The sequence below is a fragment of the Thermobia domestica genome, chromosome 11 (genome assembly GCF_964235325.1).
Source record: "Thermobia domestica chromosome 11, izTheDome1.hap1.1, whole genome shotgun sequence".
NCBI classification, from domain to species: Eukaryota; Metazoa; Arthropoda; class Insecta; order Zygentoma; family Lepismatidae; genus Thermobia; species Thermobia domestica.
The window spans coordinates 215,920,519-215,941,291 of NC_137464.1; the positions used below are offsets into that span (position 1 = coordinate 215,920,519).

The 20,773-nt window shown below is 35.8% G+C and overlaps 1 protein-coding gene across 1 annotated transcript in view; it reads left to right on the forward strand.

The window, feature by feature from the left end:
* LOC145664733 (multiple inositol polyphosphate phosphatase 1-like) overlaps window positions 1-20,773 on the forward strand; it is a 94,171-nt gene that overhangs the window by 56,730 nt on the left and 16,668 nt on the right. The window contains exons 3-6 of the mRNA XM_081731621.1: window positions 5,516-5,650; window positions 8,303-8,481; window positions 10,973-11,089; window positions 18,512-18,662. Of these exons, the coding sequence (XP_081587747.1) occupies window positions 5,516-5,650; window positions 8,303-8,481; window positions 10,973-11,089; window positions 18,512-18,662 (582 nt within the window). The remainder of the gene's footprint in view (window positions 1-5,515; window positions 5,651-8,302; window positions 8,482-10,972; window positions 11,090-18,511; window positions 18,663-20,773) is intronic.

Below are 20,773 nucleotides of genomic sequence, written 5' to 3' on the forward strand. Positions count from 1 at the left end.
TAACCCCCCAAAAATAAAAGAAATTGGTTCAGCCGTATTAGCGTGATGAGGGAACAAAGGATTTGTGCGTTCTCTTTTATATATATAGATAGATGGGGCAATTCTTAGGCAATTTGCCACCTCGTGCAAGGACGTCATTTTTCCTTCCTCCTTTCTGTAGAAAGAACAAATCTTTAAAAGCCACGATTTTAATTATGTTACCCCATCATGAACAATGCTGGGGAAGGAAATAGCACTCGCACTCAGAAAGGCGTAAACACTATAAATACAATCTCGTTGTGTTTGTTTTTTCTTTAAATAATAATCTATTACAGTATGTTAGTGAAAGGAAAGCAAATACACGTGCAGCGGAAAGATTTAATCTTATATATATAATTCAATATCGAGCTTCAACCTCAATTCCAGTGGATCTAGCTCTTTTATCTTGATTTCTTGATCTTTCCTTTCACATCTGTTTAAAAATTAAAAAAAAAAAAATTTCCTCGTTCACTTGTTTGTGACAAAGACAAGACTAGTTTTCATACCAAAACTGGGGGCCGCTGTGGCTCAGTGGTAGAGCGTTCACCTTTTGTGCTAGGGGTCCCGGGTTCGATCCCAGCTCCCGCCAAGTGAACTTTGTGGTGGACAAACACCGTGTGCGTGGGTTTTTCGGGGTTCTCTCGTTTTCTCCCACTTTCTTCATTCCATTTCATTCATTACGCATCATCACCGTCCCCTTTAGCCTAACCCGCATAACTGTGGGACGTAAAACTCAAAGATTTCATTTCATTTTTTCATTTCAAAACTATGATCACTAAATAAAAAAATGGAACCGGTATTCGCTACTGTTCGAGAGTTGAGTTCTTGTATTTTACAAACCTTCAAGTAATTCTTGCTGAGATTTGTTTGACTATTTTGCCTTAGCACTGTCCACGTGACTTTAAATACGACCTAATAGGTTTATGGATGTAGTATTTAAGTAGGTCAGTTTAGTAAATTTAACTACCATCATTATGAAGTCTATTTCCAACAAGAAATATTTGTTTTAAATAATGTACGGTAGTTATGACTATTGGCGCCCCTCGAAACTTGTCGCGTTGTGCATACATGGTAGAGCCGGCCCTGCTTAATAGAGTAAATGTTTCTTTTGCCGTAATATGTTGTTGATAGGGAGGTTAAAGACAGGGCCGTGCCGTCGGGGGCGAGCGGGGCGACGGCCCCGGGTACCGAAGTAAGGGGGGCGAAAAATTCGGGAGAAAAAGGAAAAAAGATAAGAAAAATTGCTTGGAATATATGTATGGGGCGCCGTCGTATACTCTCGCCCCGGGCGCTGATTTTCCACGGCACAGACCTGGTTAAAGGCCCTACCTTTACGTACGCCACAGGCTAGATTTGTAATTGAAAATGTTCCACTGAAAATCTACTGAAAATCTCCCGTGTTGAGTCTTGTATAGCGCTGGGAAGTAGCTCAATGTGTTGAATTCAGCGATTGGCACCTTTAACAGAAGAACAGATGATGGAATGTTGTGATAACTGTTCTCTATTTCGCACCTTTGCGCTAAAGCACAATAACCTACTTCTGTTAGAAAGTAGGGAAGCGAATGCATCGTTTGCCTATGTCTGTTCATTTAACATAACATACTTCCTATTCACTGTATCGGGAGAAAGGGAAAGAAAACTCTTGGGCGGGGATATTGGACAACCACATACAAAAGATAAGACATTGAGTGATGGACACGTAAATGTTCATTGTACTTCTAAAGAAAAAAAAAATATTGATTTTTCTTGATGCTAGTCAGAGTAGCCTACGCATACAAACTCCCGATAGTAAGATAGCTTCATCGATTATTATTAAACATTCATAAATATTGAGGTTCTGTTGTTGACAATATCGAGGTGCAAAGTCAACAGTGCTCCATTAGAATTTATATGTAAAATGTTGTCCCTTGCCTAACAGTGGCGTACGCAGAATTTCATTAGCGAGGGGTAGAGGTTTCAAGCGCCCAATTTCACCATCTTTTCAAGTAAAGCGTGGTTTTATATATATATATATATATATATATATATATATATATATATATATATATATAAACATAAGTCACTAACGTTACGAACATGTTACCAACGATGCAGAAGCCGTTGGACACCATTGGCACGTTGTCTCTGGATGGTGAGAAGAGAACGATATATTGCGTGAGGAACGTCCTCAACTGTTCAGAAGCGAATCCCACGAAGAATTCTTTCATCTTAGGAATTAAGTCGAAGTTGCATGAACTTAAAATCAGAGAGTATGGGGATGGTAAAGCTGAAGGATGGTAAATCATGCTTAAAGTGTCAGTTTCTTTTTTGTAACTGCTCGCAGATTATTGTGCAAAAGCAAACAACTGCATTAATAGTATGTCTTGGGTGAACAATATGTTTTACAAGAGCTTCTTCGTGGCTAAGTGGTTAGTGTACGCATCTTTGACGTGGGAGACCCGGGTACAATTCCCGGCGGGAGCTCATGTGGTTCGGATCCCACGTTAATCAGTAGGTCCCGTCTCATATAGCCTCGTTGCTGAAAGGGACGTTAAACTCACAATCAACTCAACTGAATATGCTTTACACCAACACCATCCAAGTCGCAGGCGTGAATCACATAGCTTTGACATTGTTGTGGGCGTGTCGAACTGTAGCTTTCCGGGCTGACACATAATGATGCCACAGAGTCGATTGGTGGTTCAGCTTTGGTTCGTAAGATCTGCCCCAATTCTCATCAATTATAATGATAACACCGTAAGAAGGCCTCTCCTTCGCGCTCATAGCGCTACAAGGGAGTACGAGCAGTCATATTGCAACCATTTTTGCATTTTTATTAAATAATGTGCAACGTATCTTGAGAAATTTTCACATTCTTAGCCAGTCCTTCAGAATGTGAAGCACATTTGAAGGTGTCAGTCTTGTATTATGGGCTAACTTACGAATCGTGGAGTTTCGACCCATTTCCATTAACCTGGTCTCATTCTGGACATCTTCATTTACTGGTGAATCACCAGACCGAGGGATATCTGGAACCAGTAGCGTACCCAGGAATTTATTTCGGGGGGGGTCCAAACTAAATATGAAGCTATTTTATATTAAAATTGCTAAAATTGCCCCTAAAATTAGGCTAAATTTTTAAAAAGTCGAAATTTCGGGGGGGGGGTCCGGACCCCGTGCCCCCCCCCTTCCGTACGTCCCTGTCTGGAACAATTTCGCGTCTTTCTCTGAAGTCTCTTACCCCCTTGTTACTGTTCAATAATATAATGCAGATGCACCGCAAGCCTTTTGCAGTCCTTTTGACACTGTCGTACTTTCTGACCTCAGCACATTCAATTTTTAACCAAGAATCCCTTGTGGCTTTGTGGATAGCGTACGCACTTTTGGCGTGGGGAAACCCGGGTTCGATTCCCGGCGGGAGCTCATATGGTTAGCTGTAAGTTCGCGTCTTGTATAGCCTAGCTGCTGAATTGAACGCTTAAATCAAAATCGTCAAGTTTTAACCAGATCCTCTGCTCTTGGTTCGAAAACGTTAACTGTATGTATTTCGCTACCGCTCGTTAACAGGTGTTCTGTTCTGTTATCACTATATACTTACATGGATGGGGGAGGGCGAGTTCTTTACTCAGAGAGGGTACCGGAGGAGGTACAAATGACATTGCCTGGGTCTGTTTCATAGCGTCGCTACAGCAATGTTGCGTCTATTAAAAAATCAACCTATGTGTTTTTGTCTTTCTCAAAAAAGTTTGAATTAGTAATGTTGGATATGAAGTCTTGATTTTTTCTAACTGCAAAACCTTGCAGAATAGGCTTGAGATCCAAAAGTTTTAAAGATATTTTCTCAAGTCTCAATTCATGTATATTATGATGGTCAGCTACACCCTTTCTGTTACGTACCCAGTTAAAAAAGGACGTTCTTATTCGCGGACCGGATGAAATATAGTCATTCGCGGGCCACCACTTGGACATCATTGATCTACACATGCCACTATCAATGTATGGAGATTTTTGTTTACTTCATAAGCTAGTCTTTGAGAGATAAGCTTGCTAAGAAACGATAATGAACGTAAAATTAACGCAATAGGTACATAATCTGATTGATTAGGCTCTTTCAGATTAGCTGTACAGAACTTTATCTTGATTAATTCTAGATTATACTATTTAATATTCATGTTCTAAGGAATCTAAACATGAAATAATTTGACTGCTTAGCAGAATACAGTAAACTCAGGATTATCCGTAGAAATCGGTGGTGTGGCAACCGCAGATAATCTGCAAAATAGCTGGAAAAACACAAATCAACATGAAAATGCTTTTAAGCAATATTTAGTTACAGTGGTGGGGCCTACACATACAATTATGACGTAGTAAATAATAACTTTCTGTACTGTCAAGTTTGTTGGTTAACTTTTTCACCCCCTCCAAAAAAAAAAAAAATAAATAAAATAAAAGGTCAACTGATTTTGTGTTTTTGTTTTAAAATACCTCTTTCTTTTGTTGTGATTCAAGGTTTTAGCAACATTTTGTACACCCCCCCAAAAAAAAGAAGAAAAAGAAAAAGAAAATCGGAGATAAATCACGAAACGGATGATTCGCCCGTGGATATTCAATAGTTTACTGTACTTTGTTTTATGTTAAAGATTAAAAGACGTATAGCAAAGGAAATAGATATCATATTTCTACACTGAGAAAGAAGTTTCTACTTTATCCACGATGGTGTAGTCTGTAAAGAGTCTACTTACCAACTTGACGGATTAGATTCGATCCTCGGTTGTTTATTTATCGTTCTACCATCTTCCAGTGCTGTTTAGGAATTCACCCAGCCTCTGTAAATGGGTACCTGGGGAAACCTGGAGATAAAAGTGGCTGACTATATTACTTCCTGTAGGTGCAAAAGTCAAGTACATGTTAAGTCTCCAAATCGCCCGTGAGCCTCATTCGCCTGTTCCGAAGGAGGAGAAGGTTTCATTAGTTTATTATTATTATTATTATTATTATTATTATTATTATTATTATTATTATTATTATTATTATTATTATTATTATTATTATTACATTTTGCTTCTTTGGTAGCAATCTTTCCTGCAGGCAATGAGCGTAAGTAAAAAGGCGTAGGTCACACCTTTTAAAAGCACACAAAGATATGCCTGGGATTTTTACTTTCTATTTTGTGAAAACTTATGGAAGAACCTGAAAATTTATACCGGTACCTTTTGAGAGTGAATCAAACATGAAAACACGAATTTGTGAAGTTAAAAGATTAAAATGAAAAGAGTTTGAATGAGCTACTAGTCTTTTTTTGGGCTAAATATTAGAAATATTCCAGTACTTTAGGCTGATTGGACTTAAAAATTCGACTCCTGCGGACCTGTGTGTGAGCTATAGATTAAGCGCTGGGCATAAACCGATTTCAGTTTTTATCATTTATGGAATTGTACATAGTATATTGCTTATAAAGTGGTTTGGTTTTTAGTGATTGAAACAATTACTAAAGCTTTTAATTCTATTGTATTTGCAGGTTGTGAGCCCCAGCAGTTTTGGCTGCTGTCTCGCCACGGAACACGTTATCCAGGGAAGAAGGTTTTGAAGAGTATGGTCAGCGATCTTCCTCTTCTGCGAGATGAAATCATTAGAAACCATGAAGAAAGACACAGTGAGTTTCCTCATGTTTTTTTCACATATAATTGTAATTCGAGTACCAATAAGTAGAGATAAGCAAAACTTGAGAAATAACTTTCAGTTTACAAATAAGTACATAAACGTGAATTTCTATTAATTTGGTAGCCTGAAGGTTACAATTGTCGTGAATTAGTCAATTGTCACGTCATGTAGAGTAGGTTTAAGGCAGGGAAACACTAGTGGAGATTCAATAAATTCAGTCCCCGCTAGACTTGCAGAATTTCACACATACTTTGGAGCTTTCATGTCGATATGTGGTTAGCAAATGCGTCTTCAACATGGGATTCCAGAATTCAGTTCCCGATGGGTGCTCGTGTGATTCAGCTTCTACGTTAAGTAATAGGTTAACTTCCTGTTGCTGAAATGAATGGTTGAATGAATTACTCATTTGCTTTATAAACAACCGAGGTCGAATACATGCTTTAATTTTAACGCATCATGAAAATATTATTATGGCTGTAGTTTAGAAGATAATATAGACTATAAATATACGGGGAAAATGTCCGTTAGCTTCACAAAGTATCTATATTAATTGGTATGTAACTTGATGTGTTTTACAGAATCAATTAAGAAATTCAAATTGAAGAAATAAGTTGAACAGAGGTGGCAACATCAATTCTCTTTCGCTAAATTCGGCATTTTTACTTCGCAACCCTTAAAGAGCCAAGCTATTTAGCACCCACGGAATGTCAGGCGGGGTACAAATTGCACCCCAACATATGTTCGTTGTGATACGTGTTTGGTCGTGAGAATTTATGAAGTCACCATTTTCGTAACTTTGGTAGTCAATTTCTTTTAAATTCTCAACATAATCATCATCAGATGAATAATTATATGCAAGAAGTTCAGATTATATTTCTTATTCGGTCAGGGCTGTACTTGTTCAGTCAGGGCAGGGGGTCATTCTGGAGCTTTAGCTAGCTGTTAAACAATGATAATCGATACCAAGTGATAAGTGCAGTGGTTAATAATGTAATATTACATCACTCTTTTCAGAATTCATTACGTTACGAAGCAGTAATGCCAGCCCAATGTAAAAAAATGCGCATTGCAATAATTTAAATTATGTCCACGGAGTGCGTGTGCGGTACATGTTAGACCCCAATAAAAAAAAATGGTATTTTTTAAAAACGAAGAATAACATTTTCTATTAAAAATTATTTTTTTGCTATATTATTCATTTATTTAAAGTCAGCTATAAGAAAAATGGAAAATCAACAATCATTACTTACAGAACTATCACAGAAAAATATAAATGGGGTACAATTTGTACCCTGCTTGGCCCTCCTAGGGTTAAAAATCTTGAATTCTTTGTACTAAATAAAGTATTTAAAATTAAGTTCAGTGGTTCTGTATGTAATATAAGACACAGTATTTATTGATTATGCCATGGCAAATTCGTTATTTATCCTATGTTCTATTCGGCGAGTCAGTTGTGAAGATATGTTGATTAAAAAGATGCCTTTAATGTTTGTGTATATAAGAATGGCATTTACGTATAAAAGAAAGAATAGAATTAACACATTAAGCAAAATGTTTCTCTATTGCATGAAGCGATAAGATTTTGGTTTGTTTGTTGAAGTTCAGCACTGAGGTTATATGAAGATGTGGACCTATAGTTTAAGGTGGAATCCCATTTTTAAAAAGTGTTCAATGCTCTCCCACTGGGAATGGGACCCTTGAACCCCATGCACCAAAAGCGCTCATGTTAGTCATTTAGAAACTTTTTTTTTTGGGGGGGGGGGGGTTTACAGATGTAGAACTCAGAAGGCGGAATTGGAATCACTAATAATTAAGCAAGGAATACAAATTTCAGCATGGTAATAAATCTCGACCACTGCAACGAATGTACAAATGAACTAGGGAATTTCGAAACCCATTAATTCTTTGATAGATGACTCGTTCTTGCTGTATGTTCAAAGTATACAAATATTATATCTATTTAGTCTGATATATGGCGAATAATACTGCCATTTTTCCTAAATTTTCGCACATAAAAGATTTTAATTTTACACACTCACGTATTTTACTTTGTTGATGCTTCTGCAGTGAATGACTGGAAATCTCTTTTCAGTGTAAAAAGTCTTCAAGATGAGTACAGCTGAAGTCTGTGTAAGCATATTACAGAAATAAACTTGTCTAGTGTATTACGGAAGTGAACTATATAGGAACATACATAAATGCGTATGTTAAATAAATTATATTATTAAATCAGTTCTAATTATCACTTTGGTACGTAGTTTATTATAAATTTTAATATATTTTAATGTACAAATTTCTTTGGTAAAGGAAGTTACCAATAGCAAATAGACGTTCCTTTTAATTGATTGATTGATTTTGAGTTTTACGTCCCGTTCAGCAGCGAGGCTATATGAGACGTGGACCTACTGATTAACGTGGAATCCGAACCACATGAGCTCCCGCCGGGAATCGAACCCGGGCCTCCCACGCCAAAGGCGCGTACGCTAACCGCTTAGCCACGGAGGAGCTCACGTTCCTTTTAAATTATTGCTGTATTTCTCTTTCCAGTACTTCTATTCAACACAAAGAATTTCATTCTTTTTTTCTTTCTTTCTTCATTATCATCAAATTTATATTCTTGTTATTTTTAAATTAATTGTTTCAGATGGTAAACTGTGTAATTCCGACTTGCAGAACTTGAAGGATTGGAAACTAAGTGTAAGTGAGGACGAAGTGAACTTACTTACCGAACAAGGTAAAATGGATCTTATGCTGATGGCTAAACGATTTAAAGGAAGGTTTCCAACTTTGTTAGGCCATGAATATAGGGAGGATATGTATGTGGTAAGTATAATCACTTGTCACATTTAATATTATAGTTGTAAATCAGTGGCATACATAAGGGAGATTTTCAGGTTTAGCCTCTCTCGATAAGCAAGATATAGAAAAATAAATATTTACTATATTAACTATTAAGATATAAGTACAAAAATCATGCTTGTCCGAAAAGGAAATGAAATTGAGTGCCTGAACTCCCTTCTTGACGAACTTCTGCATACGCCACTGGAAGAAAATAATAGAAACATTATCTCAACACAATAAATCAAAATAAACTCAAAATACTTTCGCTAAATGTTTCATCAGGCAGGGAATATAAATAAGAAAAAAGAAATATTGAATAAAGTCACAGTAGCTGAGAAATGTTCGGTTGGGCACTATGTAGTGCAAATTAGGTTCATGTATGCATATATATATTATATAAACCCCATTTATGACAGATTATAAGCTTAAATATTGTGAAATTATACGTGAATCGTTGAATATATATAAGTTTTCCTAACCTGTAGAAATTTACTTTTTAAGATACACTTGTAAACTATACATACATGTGTAGGTGGGTCCGTCCTCACTTCTCCACATAATCCTCATTGAGATTCAGACATTTGTCTCACCGTTGCAACAATTTTCCCAAACCCTTTGCAGAAAATCAGGACTCTGACTATTTAGTACTCTCCTCATCCGCTGTACTTCTTCATCACCAGTTGATAGGAGATCAGATCGCTTATGTGTAACCTGAACTCTTCTTCAGGGAAACGCAATTCGATATAAGCGACCTGGTCTCTTCTTGACGATAAGGCCCATTCCACTCAGCACGGAAACAAGACACAAACTTGAAGAATTAGGGTGGAAATTGCTGCCCCACTTTTCATATAGCCTCAATTTAACGTCGAGTTACTTTCATCTTTTTCCGGTGTTTGTCTGCATTGCAAGATGAAGTTTCGAAACAGATGAAGAAGTGAAGCGAAATGTGAGAAGAGTGATAAATAGCCGGAGCCTTGATTTTTTTGCAAAGAGTTTGGACAAATTATTGCAACGGTAAGAGAAATGACAATCTGAATGGGAATTGTGTAGAGAGATAAGGAAGGACCCATCAACACATGTATGTATAGTTTTTTTAATGGTCGCTTTTTAATGTAAGACTACACAGATGTTGAAGTATTTCATTTATTTGACAATCTAATTTACGTCTATTGTCATAAGAGGAAGAAATGAAACAACAAAGAATGTGTTAGCGTTTTGTAAGTAATTTCAGTATATTGAAATTATATTTAGATCATAGTTTGTTTGTAAATAGCAAACTTAGATGTGTATTACATTAAATGTTTGTATGTTGCAGAGGTAATGTTCATTTATTATTTGCAAAATACAAACTGACATATAGGTACGAATAATACGAACCGAATAAATGTTCATGTATTATTTATAAAATACAACTTGAATACATATAGTACAATCTTCAATAGGGTTTACCTTAAAATACACTTATTCTCTAATAGTTGATCAATTTTCAATGGAACCAACATATGCACGTTTTACTGCAGTAACTATATGGAGAAAGTTTGAACGAGAAGCTAAAAGAAAATGACTTAAAAACTTCAGAAATGATAATAAAAATTATGGAATAATAGTTGAACTAAGCAAAACAAAGCTCTTAGCGTTTAGCTTTTCTTGTCTATCTCAATGCCTGAAAGATAGTTAAAAATCCATATTTCGTACAATATGATAGTGGTCATTGGTAATGATAAGCATCTTAAATTAATTTTGTCGTTGAAGAACAGTATTTCAAAAATTTAATTTACGTAACATTGAAATAGAATCTTACTTGCAGGCAATTGGCGATTTTTGGGTGTTGGGTTGCATAGCAGCAAGAAAGTTTAAGGCAAACATTTAGGGCGAATTTCGAGGGAAGTTACGGAATGCTCTCTTGCCCATGTCTCGCTCGTTCTTTCGAATTGCTCTTTTAAAATTAGACATTCAGCTTCGAGAGTCACTGATGGGATGAATTATGATGGTTGATATGAGAGAGGTAGAGAAAAAAACCTTTTCACTCACTCTTGAGTTGCTAGCTATCTACTGTTGTTGGATTCTTGTAGAAATTGCTACAGTTAGCTGGTAAGGTCGCTTAGTTTATTCGCATCTCAAGTGCCCTTACAACAATAATAATGAAACTATAATTATTATTTATGTTTTGTTATTTCGTGACGAAAAGAGAGATTTGTCTGTAAATTTTATGGAACTTTATGTAACAATGAATCTATTTTTTTTTTTTTTTTAACAATAAGACACTATTGCCATTGAATCGCTACTAAGCATTAATGTTACATTACTTAGCAAAGTTTTAATAGCCGTGATGAGAAAATAGACATCCTGGAATGTTGAATTTTCTTTAAACAGAATCGTGACTTGTTATTCCATAAAGAGTAATTCCAGTTGAATTATTGTGGAAGAATTCATAAAATACTAGTATTTATTATATATAACTTTTTCCTTTCAGTTTAGGCATACAGACAAGGAACGAACGAAACAAAGTGCAGAAGCATTTGCTGAAGGCCTTTTCGGAAATGTACAAGTTAATATTCCACCTGGAATCGAGAATGATACTTTGATAAAGGTAAGTGGTGGTTCAATAAGGTAAATGAGTAATAGATGAAATAAATTGATAATAACCAGTATCATAAGTGGATACTGGTCATTGTTGATTACTAATAAGGTAGTTTGATAATTGCAACAGTATACTTATCTCCCAGTGCATAATATCTATTGTATACAAGTTAAAATAAACACTGTTAAGATTAATGAGATGTTGGAGTCTGAGAAGCTCTACTAAGATCATTGACATGTTGAAATTAGTTCTGCTAAGATTGGTTGGCTGATTGCGTCCCGTTCAGCACCGAAGATTTATCAGTCGTGAACCTAGATCCGAACCACATGAGTTCCTACCAGGAATCGAAGCCGGGTCTCTTGCGCAGAAGACGCGAACTCTAACTATATAGCCACGATGGTGTTCATCTAAGTCATTGAGGTATTAGAAGTGAGATAAGTTCTGCTAAGTTCAGTGTGATGTTAGAATGGAAGATAAACTCTGATAAGTTCAGTATTATGTTGGGATGAAAGATAAGCCCTGCTAAGTTCAGTGTGGTGTTGGAATGGAAGATAAGCTCTGCTAAGTTCAATGTGAAGTTGGAATGGAAAGTAAGCTCTGCTAAGTTTAGTGGAATGTTGGAATGGAAGATAAACTCTGCCAAGTTCAATGTGAAGTTGGAATGGAAAGTAAGCTCTGCTAAGTTTAGTGGAATGTTGGAATGGAAGATAAACTCTGCCAAGTTCAATGTGAAGTTGGAATGGAAAGTAAGCTCTGCTAAGTTTAGTGGAATGTTGGAATGGAAGATAAACTCTGCCAAGTTCAATGTGAAGTTGGAATGGAAAGTAAGCTCTGCTAAGTTTAGTGGAATGTTGGAATGGAAGATAAACTCTGCCAAGTTCAATGTGAAGTTGGAATGGAAAGTAAGCTCTGCTAAGTTTAGTGGAATGTTGGAATGGAAGATAAACTCTGCCAAGTTCAATGTGAAGTTGGAATGGAAAGTAAGCTCTGCTAAGTTTAGTGGAATGTTGGAATGGAAGATAAACTCTGCCAAGTTCAATGTGAAGTTGGAATGGAAAGTAAGCTCTGCTAAGTTTAGTGGAATGTTGGAATGGAAGATAAACTCTGCCAAGTTCAATGTGAAGTTGGAATGGAAAGTAAGCTCTGCTAAGTTTAGTGGAATGTTGGAATGGAAGATACACTCTGCCAAGTTCAATGTGAAGTTGGAATGGAAAGTAAGCTCTGCTAAGTTTAGTGGAATGTTGGAATGGAAGATAAACTCTGCCAAGTTCAATGTGAAGTTGGAATGGAAAGTAAGCTCTGCTAAGTTTAGTGGAATGTTGGAATGGAAGATACACTCTGCCAAGTTCAATGTGAAGTTGGAATTGAAAGTAAGCTCTGCTAAGTTTAGTGGAATGTTGGAATGGAAGATACACTCTGCCAAGTTCAATGTGAAGTTGGAATTGAAAGTAAGCTCTGCTAAGTTTAGTGGAATGTTGGAATGGAAGATACACTCTGCCAAGTTCAATGTGAAGTTGGAATTGAAAGTAAGCTCTGCTAAGTTTAGTGGAATGTTGGAATGGAAGATACACTCTGCCAAGTTCAATGTGAAGTTGGAATTGAAAGTAAGCTCTGCTAAGTTTAGTGGAATGTTGGAATGGAAGATACACTCTGCCAAGTTCAATGTGAAGTTGGAATTGAAAGTAAGCTCTGCTAAGTTTAGTGGAATGTTGGAATGGAAGATACACTCTGCCAAGTTCAATGTGAAGTTGGAATTGAAAGTAAGCTCTGCTAAGTTTAGTGGAATGTTGGAATGGAAGATACACTCTGCCAAGTTCAATGTGAAGTTGGAATTGAAAGTAAGCTCTGCTAAGTTTAGTGGAATGTTGGAATGGAAGATGCACTCTGCCAAGTTCAATGTGAAGTTGGAATTGAAAGTAAGCTCTGCTAAGTTCAGTGTGATGTTGGAATGCAAGATAAGCTCTGCTAAGTTCAGTGTGATGTTGGAATGGAAGACGAGCTCTGCTCAGATCAATGAGGAGTTGAAATGTGCAGTGGATACGATTATTTAATCTAGTTCTACATACATTCGAAAGTAGTCTTGAACTCACAAAACAAGTGCTGTATGATATTACCGGTACGTTGTTGACGTACTGTTTTTGTATAAAGAAACTGAAACTGTTAATCACATAAACTATACGAGATTCCATAACATACAATTCACGATTGAGCACAAAAAGAAAGATAAACACACACATTTAGATTTAAACATTAGGGACATAATAAGTTCATCAGCAGTGTTCATTATAAGCCTACGACAAATACATAGTATATTAAATACAGGGCGACACACTCATCAATTACCAAATCAAAGATGTTGATTTTTTCCTACGTGCTTGAAGATACTGTATATTGTGTTGAAATCGATTAACAAAAAAGATTGATTTGTTTATTGAGAATTGATGCTAATGTGCATCATCTTGTATCCGTTTTATTAAATTGGTATAATTAGGAAAAAAAGAAGTTAAAAATGGACTGACTAAAACGGAGATATAAGGAAATAAATTATATTTGATTTTTAACATTCCTCAGTTTGACAAATACATTAAATAAGTTAGTTTACAATGTAAGAGGTGCAAAAGTAGAACATTCAGTTTGAGGTCTTCCGAAAGTATTTTAAAAAGCACATCAACGATACTATAGATTAAACAATTTTATTTGGAACCAAAAATGAAACGCAGACTGTTTTTTTTTTAACAATTTGTTTTTTTCTCGTAAAACAATCAAGTCTTAAGTAATAGATGAGAGACAATGATCGAAAATCATATTAATTAATGTTATAACAAAAATACTGATATAGGTTGACAGCCATGACTAGCTGAACAGAAGAATTCATAATTTTACCTCTTAGTATCACATTGAGCTGCATTATTGGTTGACAACTGAAAGTAGCTACTTCACAGGACAGACATATTCTTCCCCACTGAGTTTGTGAAAAATGGACTGACTAAAACGGAGATATAAGGAAATAAATTATATTTGATTTTTAACATTCCTCAGTTTGACAAATACATTAAATAAGTTAGTTTACAATGTAAGAGGTGCAAAAGTAGAACATTCAGTTTGAGGTCTTCCGAAAGTATTTTAAAAAGCACATCAACGATACTATAGATTAAACAATTTTATTTGGAACCAAAAATGAAACGCAGACTGTTTTTTTTTAACAATTTGTTTTTTTCTCGTAAAACAATCAAGTCTTAAGTAATAGATGAGAGACAATGATCGAAAATCATATTAATTAATGTTATAACAAAAATACTGATATAGGTTGACAGCCATGACTAGCTGAACAGAAGAATTCATAATTTTACCTCTTAGTATCACATTGAGCTGCATTATTGGTTGACAACTGAAAGTAGCTACTTCACAGGACAGACATATTCTTCCCCACTGAGTTTGTTCCGATTGCAGTTTGCATTGTTGGAGTTAAGTTTTATTGTCCATGACAGGTTCCAGAGCTAAATCAAAAACAAGAATGTACACATGTCAGGGACCTATAATATTCTACAAACAAGTGTCCCCAGAGGTCCCATCATAGGGCCCTAGGGGCCACCTTGAAAGTTTTAAATTAAAACTCCCTATTTTTGTTGCAATTCGAATTTTGCGATTGAAAATACGCAAATTTTCGTTTACGTTATCTGCCTAGATGGCGCTGTAATCACAAAGAAGGAAATATCGTGGTACGATACCTGGGATAGATGATAAACTAAATATCTCGAGAAATTCACGTGCAGATAAAAAGCACGAAATACGTGACCAATATTTTAAAAAGGCTTAGCATAAAACAAAATTGCTTTCATTTACATTTGAATGCGACCTGGTAGACCATTACGATGTGGAAAGGAAAGTTTTTGTGTTTTGCAACAAGAAACATCTTCTCTACAATTGTAAAGGTCAAGTAGAGCAATATATTCGTTTTAAATATCACGTGACATGGACAGATTAAGTAAAATCATTATTTCACACTAGTTCGTAAAAGCACAAATAACAAAGGAGATTTCACAGGAGAGCAAATTTACAAAACCTGGATAAAGCGAAAAAAAAAAAAAAAAAAGGATATACAGTGCTATTGTAAAAGAACTTCCCGATTAATAAAGAGGATAAAAAACGTTGTCCTGTCTTCGTTTCCTGCTGTCTAGATTTACTGCTACTCTAGTTACGGAATGCATAACTACACATCAGCTTTACCAGCCACCAGGCCCGTATCCAGGAGGGGTCTAGGGGGGGCCCTAAATTTTGTCTGGCCCCCTAAAAGTTTTACAGTAGGCTTGCAAAAGAACTATAATATGGTGATGAAATATCATATGGTTGGATCGCCCCCCCCCCTAACTTCAGCCCCCCCCTAAGTTTTTGGACTGGCTACGGGCCTGCCAGCCACATAGTGTCTTCCCGTTTTTTATTCGAAGAACTTGATTATCATGAATCCCCTTGCCTCTCACGACTTGGTTTTCTAAAATTGGCAAATGAACAAAGTGTAACTGATGTTTCACAGCATGTGGTCAAACTACGCACCTTTCTTGATCTGACAGTGAGCATTTCGACGGTAAAACACAAATACTGCATTCCAGCTTTATGAATGCTAAGTTAAATATTTTCAACAAATGACTGCAACATCAAGGCGTTTTTCGCCGATTTCGGTTGTCCAGGAATTTTACAATCCTTTATAGTTACCGTTTTCTCGACGCGTCTTACGATGCACTCGACAGTAGATCTCGAAATGGGATTGTGTGAAACGCGAATTTTTTTCGTTAAATCTTACCCTTACTTCAGCACATGACCTTTGGTGATTGCCCCATCCTTGTATCATCGGGAGCGTTAGAACTTTACTTTGAGAGCTCTAATACAAACCAGTTAAAATACAGCTTGAGTGTTCAGAGGTTTTCTGTAATAATGCTTACTGCTACCAAATCTAATGGCTTCTACGTTGCTGAACCGCAGTTTACAGTCAACAATAAGTATTTACAGAACATGACATAAGGGTGACACACATGTTGTCTTCTGGTCAAATGTTATTTGTTCCACTAAATTTATAAGAGCATATTTGCTCTCTTAGATCTACCGATCAACTTTACATGTTCATATTTACTTTCACTTCTCAGATGGAATTACATGCAGTTTCAAATCAAATCGTAATTATACATAACCATAACAACAAAATGATAATGTCCTTTTAAACTTGAATAGATCAACCGATCAACCTTACGTGTTCATCTTCACTTTTACCTCTCAGGTAAAATCACATGGTCTATATTCAAATCAAATTGTCATTATACGTATCTACATAAATATGATAAAAATGAATAACTTAATTCTCTTTTGACACTATGTGCGATTACTTATTGAAACTTCATGTCCTAAAGGAGAGCTAATCAACCTTCATAGTGTACACAAGCTCACAGAAAAAGACAGCTTGTTTGCAAGTCTTAGCACCAACATCACACAGCATGTCCAGTTTTTGTATCAGCTTTTCATTTATCAACCTCAGGTGACGTACAGTGATATTTTTATTATTATTATCATTATTTTGCGATTTATGTGTTATATAGGAGGACAACGAAAAAATGCTTAAACTAAAACTTGTGTATTTTCGGTCGAAGTATTCGAATCTGCATTGATGTAGAGGATTTCTATTTGGAATTTTGGGAAGATGAAGGCAACTTCATTTCATGCTAGTTAAATAGATCTGTTAAAATGATTGGACACGTACTTAAATTGCAAGTGTATTTCTCGAGGTATCTAGTTTATCACCACCCTTAGGTGATGTACGTGCGTACGATGATAGTCATGTTTTTGCTATCACAGCTCTATCTAGTAGTATAACGAAAAAGTGCTTGAAGTAAAAGTTATTTATTTTTGATCGCAGAATGAGAATCTGCAATAAAAATAGGAGGTTTCCATTTAAAACTTTCAAGTTAGTCCCTGGGTCCCTATGATGGGACCCTTGGGGCACTTGCTGTTTACAGAATTTTATAGACCCCTGACATGTGTACATTCTTATGTAACTAGATTTGTCACGTTTTTTTTTTTTTTATTATTTTGGAAATATTTGAGGTCGAAAAACTAGGGGACGCACGTACGATGTTTGCGATTACAGCGCTATCTATTAGAATAACTAAAATTGCTCCAAGTAAAAGTTCTTAGGTTTGATCGCAGAATCAGGATCTGCAATAAAAATATGGGATTTCCATTTGAAATTTTCAAGTTGGCCCCTGGGGCCCTATGATGGGACCTTGGGGGCACTTGTTTACAGAATTTTATAGGCTCCTGACATGTGTACATTCTTACATAACTAGATTTGTCACGTTTTTTGTTATTTCGGAAATATTTGAGGTCGCAAAACTAGGTCGCAACTACATTTTCACTGAAGCCACCTTTTCCTCTGATACCGAAGTCGAGGGCCTACCTGTTCTCTTAATGTCCATGATACTTCCATTAATCATTAATTTTCTGTTGCAATTTTTAATTGTTTTTGCATTCAGAACAGTTTGCCTCCCATGTTGACCCTCCCCCCCTCCACCAGCGTTGGACCTAAATTACAGACGGCCATACCTCAAATCTTCCTGCAATTTTGACCCCCTCCTCAATACTTAATCGTCCTGGCATTTCTGTGGCTTCAGAGGAATAACAAAAGCTTCACCAAATCTGAAAAAGGTAGGAAATAATGGTATACTTTAGTCTATAAAGCAAGATAATTTTCATTGTTATCTACACATAACTTCAATAGAAATTTACAATTCAAAATAGGGAATTAATTTCCGCCCACCCTGTCTTCTAAAGACTTAAGTAGTTTCAAGCGTGGGTAACATTTAAAGGAAAATCCATCGTATCATATACCCCACTTTTCAGACTGAATCTGACTTTCAGTGAAATTTCCCGTTCATCACTAAGATCATCATAAGTTACGTCACTTTCCGACAGCCTATTTGCGTGAGAAACTGCACAGAAGTAAATAGGCTATCTATAAGTCAAGCTAGAAACTTACGCTATCCATATTTCAGCTTGAGATATTGAGATAGAAGGGAAGTGTTGATTAAATCAACGGGAACTAAAATAGCTTACTTTTTCACCAGGAAAAAAGTAATAATTATGTCAATATGTAGTGTATTTTTCAGTAGATTAGACTGATCATTCAGCATCAACTTCTAAACACCTAAAAAGTACTTCTTGAGAAGAAGAAAAGTAAAATCTGCTAGATTAGATTAAATAGGGATTAGTTCATGAGATATTAAATTTTCTAATTACGAGGAAGAATACTTCTACTTCTAATTTTAAGGATGGAGGAGAAATATTATTATCCATTGTAACATAGCAAAAAGAGCATGATTTTAATGTAGAAGAATTCAGGTTGTCACTTCGAGCATAAATAATAAAGATCCTTTGTATGTGTTACAGGCATATGACAACTGCACGACCTACATACAAACTGTAGAAGACAACCCTGACGCAATGAAAGAAGTAACACTGTTTGATGAGGGAGAATTGATGCAGGAAGTAATAAACAACGTTAGCATGAGGCTAGGATACTTGTATAACTTAACTTACGGTAAGTTATGTTCAGGTTTATGAATGGTCATAATTATGAGGTACACTCCAATTTGGTTTTATGATACAAAACTCTAGTTCTGCAGGACCTAATATGCTACCTGACCTGTCTGTCGTAATCGTGATGTTGCATAAGGACATAAAACTAATCAGTCAATCAAGAACGATAAAATTTTGTGTGTTGGTTGCTCGGTCCTTAAGCCCCGTCTAAACAAATCATCTGACATTTATTTTGAAAAAGCAAATCACATGAAAAAGAAACTGTGTACAGGTTGTGAACCTAGACATTAGCTTTGTTAGAGCAACAACGTTAGAACTTTCTACGGATAGATATGCTTTTTTTGTGATAGAGGGTTTACAGAGAAAATATTTCTTCAATGTTACTTCTTCTTGTACTTTTTTTTTTTGGTTTGATGTACATAAATCTTGTTTTAATGATTCAGTCTTTTGTCTACTTGACATAAAACAACAGGACAGGCACATCTTTCAAGGAGTGTTCTTAATCTTAGTCCTTGAGACATGACTTCAAGAAAATCCGATGAGTTTTAAATAGAACTTGTGGCTTTTTCAGTAATTAGTATTTTATTTTACTAGAAAGTATATATATATATATATATATATATATATATATATATATATATTCCAATTTCATATATATTTTATTAAATACAGGGTGTCTAGCATTCGAGAAAAGCGAAGAAGTCGGGAATTTGTCTTAAATTACAGAAAATTGGTCGGAAAATCGGGGAATTGTCGGTAATAAGCGAAAAAAGTCGTGAAATTTGAATTTACGTTTTCGACATTTATTGTGCTTATTTGCTTGAGGCGAACACTTTGTGTCACCGCATTCAAATTTGAAAATTCCAATATGATAATCAGAAAATCGCATTCCGCTCTTCTTTTATTTAGAACGCCACTCGCCAGTAATTTGTTTGCAGTACACGTTTGATTGAAAATGGCTGTGTCTATGATGTACGAGGCTGGTAAGTTTGTTTTATTAAACATAATTTCCATTCGTTAAAATGTAACATTGTCTATAATAATCTTAGGATTTGAGTTTTTTTAAGAATAAAAGTACACTGTAGAAAATTAGGCGGATGACTGTCTGTTGGAAAATTTCCAAACGTTAGCAAAAGGAGTCGCGAGGAAACAGTCCCTGTGCAAGAGGGAGCGAGAATTTATGAAAATTGAGGGAAAATATTTTAGAATCTTCGAAATATTTTGTGTACCGCGTCAAAGTTTGCGGAAACAACAGTCATAACTGAAAGTGAAATTGAAGACGTCGGACATGTATCGGAGGAGTTGGAGTTTTCTGCATCAACATACTAAGGTAAATCAAGAAATTTGTTTCAAAAATTCAAGGCCAATTTTTCATTAGTGAAATATAGTGATTTTAGTAGCCTCTCAGAGTTTTAATGTTTAGGGGCGATATTTTGTAATTTTGCGGGTTTTGAAAATAACAATGGCCAAATGCACAAATATAAACTGAAGGGTAGTGTTACACAGGCAGAGATTTTGTGGTGTATAAATGCGGTGATGAATCACAACTCTTTACGTAGTGCTGAAAATAGTTTTGGCAGATCTTTAGTTTAGGCAAGGAAGTGACAGGAACTGATTGCATTAAGTACAAGGGCAATATTGTAGTAAATTAAAGTCCCCTTATTACTGCCTTTTTAAGGTCGTACATAGTCTATGAATAATCCCTAGCAACAGAAAGGAACCAATGACACCTGTGAATAATACTAACAGTGACGGGATATCACTGCCTTGCCCAAAGTAAAGAGTTACCATAGTTTTCATCTTTTTCACTAGGATGTATCCAGATAGTGCAATTGCTAGCGAGATTGCTATGCACAAGGACAAAGTGTCATATAGCATCGTGTATGAATTGTGTCCATATTTTCAACATAAATCCTTGTTGCAAGAATGCGAACACTATGTTGTTGGATTTGAAGAAAGTTTAAATCCTGTTGCACAAAGGATTCAAGTAGATATGAGCGTACGCTTCTGTGACGACAGCAACAACAATCAGAACACGATATTTGAATTCTGTTTTTAAGGATCATAGTGCAGTTACAGACTTACTATCTGATTTGCAGCATGTATTGCAGA